This window comes from Elaeis guineensis, chromosome 5 (genome assembly GCF_000442705.2).
Source record: "Elaeis guineensis isolate ETL-2024a chromosome 5, EG11, whole genome shotgun sequence".
Classification (NCBI taxonomy): domain Eukaryota; kingdom Viridiplantae; phylum Streptophyta; class Magnoliopsida; order Arecales; family Arecaceae; genus Elaeis; species Elaeis guineensis.
Window position 1 is genome coordinate 130,615,873 of NC_025997.2, and position 5,947 is coordinate 130,621,819.

A 5,947-nucleotide genomic window follows, 5' to 3' on the forward strand; every position below is an offset into this window, starting at 1 on the left:
TGGATCGCGTCAGAGACGCTTTTGGGGCCCAATATGTTAATTACCGGCCCATCCGTTAGCTCGGGCCCTTAGTACATTGGACACGAACCGAAGGTGAAATAGCAGGCGGTGCGCGCGACATCACATGATGATCTTTTGAGTCATGTGGATCACGCCAGAGACGCCTTTGGGGCCCATTATGTTAATTACCGGCCCATCTGTTAGGTCGGGCCCTTAGTACACTGGACACGAACAGAAGGTGATATTTTCTGTGCACCATGGACGGTACAGAACCACACGCACCATCCAATTGATCCACGCATGAAATTAAAAAAAAAAATTTTTTTTTCGTACACTGCATCTCGGCTCCATGTATGAGTCAATCACTGCGGGCAGTGGTGCACGTTATTTTGCACCGCCGGTGCACAAAAGAATTTCTCCAGACAGAAGACTTGAATTAGATTTGGACCTCCACCGGCTTCCCTCAGTCGCCATAAAAAGTTGAAAGACCGTCGTCGTTGTTCCCAAATGCCGATATTTTCTGGTTTGGAAATACCGGCGATTCAGCAGTACGTTCGATCTACCACCCAAACTTGCAGAAACCTCTTTATCCCGGTCCAACTCCAACTCCTACTCATTTCCTGGATTGGGATTTGGGGTATCTCACTTCCAAAATTGCTGCTTTCTTCCAAGATTCTATTACCCAATCAACCAAAATCATCTCTTCTGTAATGCTCAGAGTTTTTGTTGGTCTTCTTCCACATGCAACCTCAAGAATGAACGACCCAACGGCAGACACATCAGTGCTAGGAGCCGTCTTGCCCGACTTTGGAAGCTCTCGTGCAAGATACACTGAAAGTTCCAACCACGTATGGTTTGGAGTTCGGCCCCGTGATCATATTCTTGCAAGGCTCGAGTCTCCTACCCTTCTATCAAGTCCTGCATGTACTAAAATGCTACTGGCCTTGTGGTCCTCATGAATGACTACTTGCTCCCATTCCTCATGCAAATAGAAAAGCATAGACGCCACACCCTTGATTATCTGAAACTTCTGACCCCAATCAAGCAAATATTTGGGTTGATCATAATGAACTTGCCGAGGCTGCCATTGAGCGCAAGAAGTCATAGTCCGGTAAGAGCTCTCGTTTTCGCCGGCAATAGCCAAGGATCTATACCAAGTTTCTGCAATCAACTCAATCTTATTCTTGTCTTCATTCATGTGACACGTTCTCCACTGCATCTTGGTTTTTGCTGTTGGGTAGGAAAACTCTGTAGACCATGCCAAAACCTCTAGCTCCCAAGCCTTTTGTCTCTGATCAGGACCATAAAGGTACGTGAGTAATTCTTTGTGCATCACACACCGTATAATAAAATTAATATAGAACACACCGCAGCAGTCGATTGATTCACATAGCATAATTAATAATGAGATAGATATTTAATGCCATATAGCTTTTTTTTTTATTTTTTTTTATGATGAAAATATTTTTTCCTTCTATAGAACAAAAAAAAAAATATATTAATACTTTCTAATGCATTGTATGACCTCCCATGAATAAATATAACTTTCTGTATCTTTATATAATAGCTTGTTGGTTATTATGACTTCTTGATATCTTATTATGATCTAATGTGATTGGATGGTGCGCTCCACATCAATTTTACTGCACTCCACGTGATGCACAAAAAATTTCTCAAAGGTACATTATCCTAATATATCAAATATGTTGAAACATAAGAATATATAAAAAAATAAGGATTATGTATGGAATAACATAAGAACGCATAATTTTACCATGAAATACAAGTACAATAGTAAATAATATATTATATTCATGCATACAAGCAAAAAAACCTATAAAGACAAGCTAAATTTTTTCCTATATTTAAGTTGTTAACAAAAACTCATATTCTGAGGACCAAAATTGGATTGGTTTTCAAAGTTTATAGACTATCTAAAACTTTTACAAATATTCTGAGGATACATCATCCTAATATATAAGATATGTAGGAACATAAGAATATATAGAAAAATAAGAATTATATATAGAATAATATAGAAATGCTTTATAAGAATGCATAATTTTACCATGAAGTATGAGTACCATAGTCAACAATGTACTAGCTAATAATATACACATGCATACAAACAAAATAATCTATCAACTTAGATTTTGAGAAACAAAATTAAATGGGTTTTCAAAGTTTGTGGACCATTTAAAACCTTCATATATACTCTGAGGACTACAGACATGCTTTCAATTACAGCACCAATCAACTTCATTTGATCCTAAATAGAACCCAACAAAGTATAAGTTTAATTGTAAAATAGAGCACAATGAAAATCAGACGGTAATAAACAAAGGCAATGACAAAAACATGCAAATATAAGCACATCTTCTGCCAGATCTCTTATAAATCCATCTCTACAACTCAACTAGGGTACAACTAGTGACAAACAAAGGCAGGTATATTCTAGAAGTCACATGTCTTAGTTCGTGACGATGCATAGCCATCTACTGACTCTTTTTGAATTCATAATCTTAGTTTGTGATGTCCTAAACCCTTTGATTTCATAATTTCAAACAAACTGAAACAAAATTTCTAAATCTCTGATTATCAATTCTTAAATAAGAGATACATACATATATAAATCCAATATTTTGACTTGCACTGGGATACATACTTGAGTAAGAAAGATGCTGAAAATAATGGGAAAGAAGGATGTGAATAAATTCCACCTGATGAATAATACTGAAGAATACCAAACGTACCACTTTGATGGAGATTGCTGAATAACTAAAAAGAACCATGATGAAAATCCACCAGTCTTATTCGAATTAGATAAGAAGAACGGATCCCCATTGAGAAAGGAGAGTCTTGTGAAATTAGGGTATAGGTATCATCCGTTTGGATGGTTTTAGCCATGCAATAGCCAATTTTGACCACATCATTTGAATTTTTAAATATTTAAAGCCATATGATGTTGATAGTTTTAGCCACGTAAGCATAGTTTACACCATGTACACACTTAAGGTTGTCATATCGAACTTTCAGTAAGAAAAAATAATCTAAAGCATATCTGAGGAGCACGTTGAAATGATTCAAAAAAATATAAAAAATAAATATTAGATTGTGTTAGTTTAAGAGCTAGAAGTATAATTTATTTTAAATATTAATATTATTTAGAAAATAAAACATATAACTGCTTCCATTTAAATGTTTTTTTTTTTTTTTACTTTTGGTACGTCCAATATAAAATGCATTCAAGATGGTTGCTTACATCATGAAAATTCCCTAATTAATAACTCCCTCCAAAAAAAATTGAGAAATTATTGCATGGACCAACTCCAATTTTTCTCATTGCATGGACCAACTCCAATAGGACCAGGGCGAAGCATATGCACGATGGATCAGCGCAATCGGGAATTGGTGACATACACGTGTTATCCACCGTGCGATTTGGCGTGGTCCATTTTTCCTGGTCCAAATAATAATTAGACCAAAAAGTTCACCAATCACGGCTCCAAGAGCCCACGTGCACCGGAACCATCCAAGAGTATGGATGGCCCTTCATGACACAGTCCCCCGGCCGCCTCCTCGCCAAGGGCGATCGTCGATCTCGCCGACACCTTATCCAACGACGACAACGGGTACGAGTGCACGAAGTCGTCGAACCCCACGGGACCGCCCTCCTCCTCGTAGCCACCGTCCGCCAGCTGCGGGCTCGGCACGTCCGGCACCTCCGCCGCGTCGCCACCGTTGAGGTACCGCACCACCTGCCTCATCGACGGCCGCCTCGCGGCCGCCGGGTGGGAGCACCACAGCCCCACCTTGATTGCCACCGCCACCTCCTCGCGCTCGTAGACACCCTCCAGCCGTGGGTCCACCACGTCGGCCCACAGCCCGGAGCTCCACTGCTCCCACACCCAGTCCACCAGCATGAGCTCCTCCGGCGGCGCCTTGGGCTCGATGGGTCGGCGTCCGCAGACCACCTCGAGGGCGAGGGCGCCGAAAGCGAAGACGTCGCAGCTGGTGGTGGCCTTGCCTGTCCGGGTGAGCTCGGGGGCGAGGTAGCCCAGGGTGCCCACCACCCGGGTGGTGCTGGGGTTGGCCCCGTGCTCATGGAGCTTGGCGAGCCCAAAGTCGCTGAGCCGGCCGTGTAGGTCGGCGTCCAGGAGGACGTTGCTGGCCTTCACGTCGCGGTGGATCACCACGTGCTCCCAGTCCTCGTGGAGGTAGAGCAGGGCGGAGGCCACGCCGTGGAGGATCCCGAACCGCTCCGCCCACGAGAGCACGGGCTTCGCCTTCTGGGATCCATCGCAAAATAGGAACTTGTCCAAGCTCCCATTGGGCATGTAGTCGTAGACCAAGAGGAGGTCAGCCCGCCGACGGCACCACCCCTGGAGCTGGACCAGATTCCGGTGTCGGAGCCGCCCGATGCTGGCGATCTCCGCCATGAATTCCTGGATCCCCTGCCTCGATCCGTGGGAGACTCGCTTCACCGCGACCTCGGCTCGGGATCCTGGGAGGGTCCCCTTGTAGACCTTGCCGAATCCGCCGAAACCGATGAGCTCCCGATCCCGGAACCCCTTGGTGGCGAACTTCAATTCCTTGTAGGAGAAGCGGTGGGGGCCGACTTCCAGCTCCCAGGGCTCGATCACGTCGGCGTTCTTGATCCTGTAGAAGAGGTAGGCAGCACCGGCGACGGCGGCAATCAGGACGACGACGGCGGTGGCGGACACGACGAAGATAAAGGCGGTGCCTTTCTTCTTGGGTTGGCGGAGGGACGGGAGAGAATCGAGGTCGAGGGACTGGGAGACCCCATTCATCTTAAAGCCCCAGCCAAAAAGGTAATGGGAGCTCGCCAGCAGTCCCGTTGAGGCCGAGAAGCCGACGAACATTCGGTCGTGGAGAATCGGAGACAGATCCACTGGGATCGACAAAATGGGGACTGCGGGCTTCGAAGAGAAGGGGGCAACGGTGACATTGATCACCTTCGCGATGCCATCGTAGTCGATCCAGGCCTGAATCCTTTCGCCGCTCTTGAGAGTGATGGAGGTGCGGCCGCCTTCGCCGGCGTAGTAGGCGGCGGGGACGGACGCGTTGGATTCCATGTTGTTGATGTCGATCCCGATATGGTTGTCGTCGATGTCGCCGAACTCGAAGTCCTGGACGGTGTCGAACTCCACGGCGAAGAGGTGGTTGGAGAAGTTGCCGACGTCGCTGGCGTTCATGAGGCCTAAATATTGGCTGGGGAGAGCTCCCTTGAGCTCTTGGCTTGGGGAAATGACGAAGGCAAGGCCGTGGCCACCGAGCTTGGGGTACTCGGGGACGATGGCGAAGACGAAGGTGGCGGAGAAGGAGAAGGCGGCCCCCGTAGTGGCATTCCGGAATTGAAGGGCGCTCGGGTAGAAGGCGCGGCCGATTAGGCGGCTCGTCTCGTTCGTCAGCCGTAGGATCCCATTGCTTTCGATCGCCGCCACCCCATTTAACCTTATATTAGTGCCAGATCCACTGGCTGCTCCGCCGTCGCCAAAGCCGGTGTAGACGAACTCGTCGTTCTGGGAGACGGCAGAGAGAAAAAGAGAGAGAAAAGCTAAGAAAAGGGTAGGATTTTTAGGCATTAGAGATCAAGGAGAAGAAGGAAGAGAAGAGTCGAGTTCGGGCGTGAGCCGGCAGGGAAGTGAAGAAAATATATGGATTTGAAACAGAGATCTTTGTTCGGAGATTTCCAGCGTTTTCTGAGCCTCTTTTCGGGAGGTTTTAATCAGTGGGCCCAGCTTTCTGCTGTCCTTTTGCTGTTCAAACAGCAGTCAACATTTTGGATTCGGGTTGTATCTTTCGTGCGAAAGAATGATTGATCTTCTTCCGCGATGTCACCTGTCGGATCGCATCAGTCCGCACATATCTTAAGGCACTGGAAACCTTTTTGTTCATCCTCTGCACAGTCCTCAAGCAATATTCC

At 46.2% G+C, this 5,947-nt stretch overlaps 1 protein-coding gene across 1 annotated transcript; it reads right to left on the reverse strand.

Moving 5' to 3' along the window:
* Window positions 1-3,194: 3,194 nt before the first annotated feature.
* Window positions 3,195-5,701, reverse strand: LOC105046371 (L-type lectin-domain containing receptor kinase S.4). The gene has a single exon (XM_010924939.4). It carries the CDS (start codon window positions 5,604-5,606, stop codon window positions 3,498-3,500), a length of 2,109 nt encoding a protein of 702 aa, XP_010923241.1. The 5' UTR covers window positions 5,607-5,701; the 3' UTR covers window positions 3,195-3,497.
* Between the last annotated feature and the right edge of the window lie 246 nt (window positions 5,702-5,947).

Excerpts from the sequence above, each read along its gene's own strand:
- LOC105046371 (XM_010924939.4), bottom strand. The coding sequence starts at position 5,606 with ATGCCTAAAAATCCTACCCTTTTCTTAGCTTTTCTCTCTCTTTTTCTC.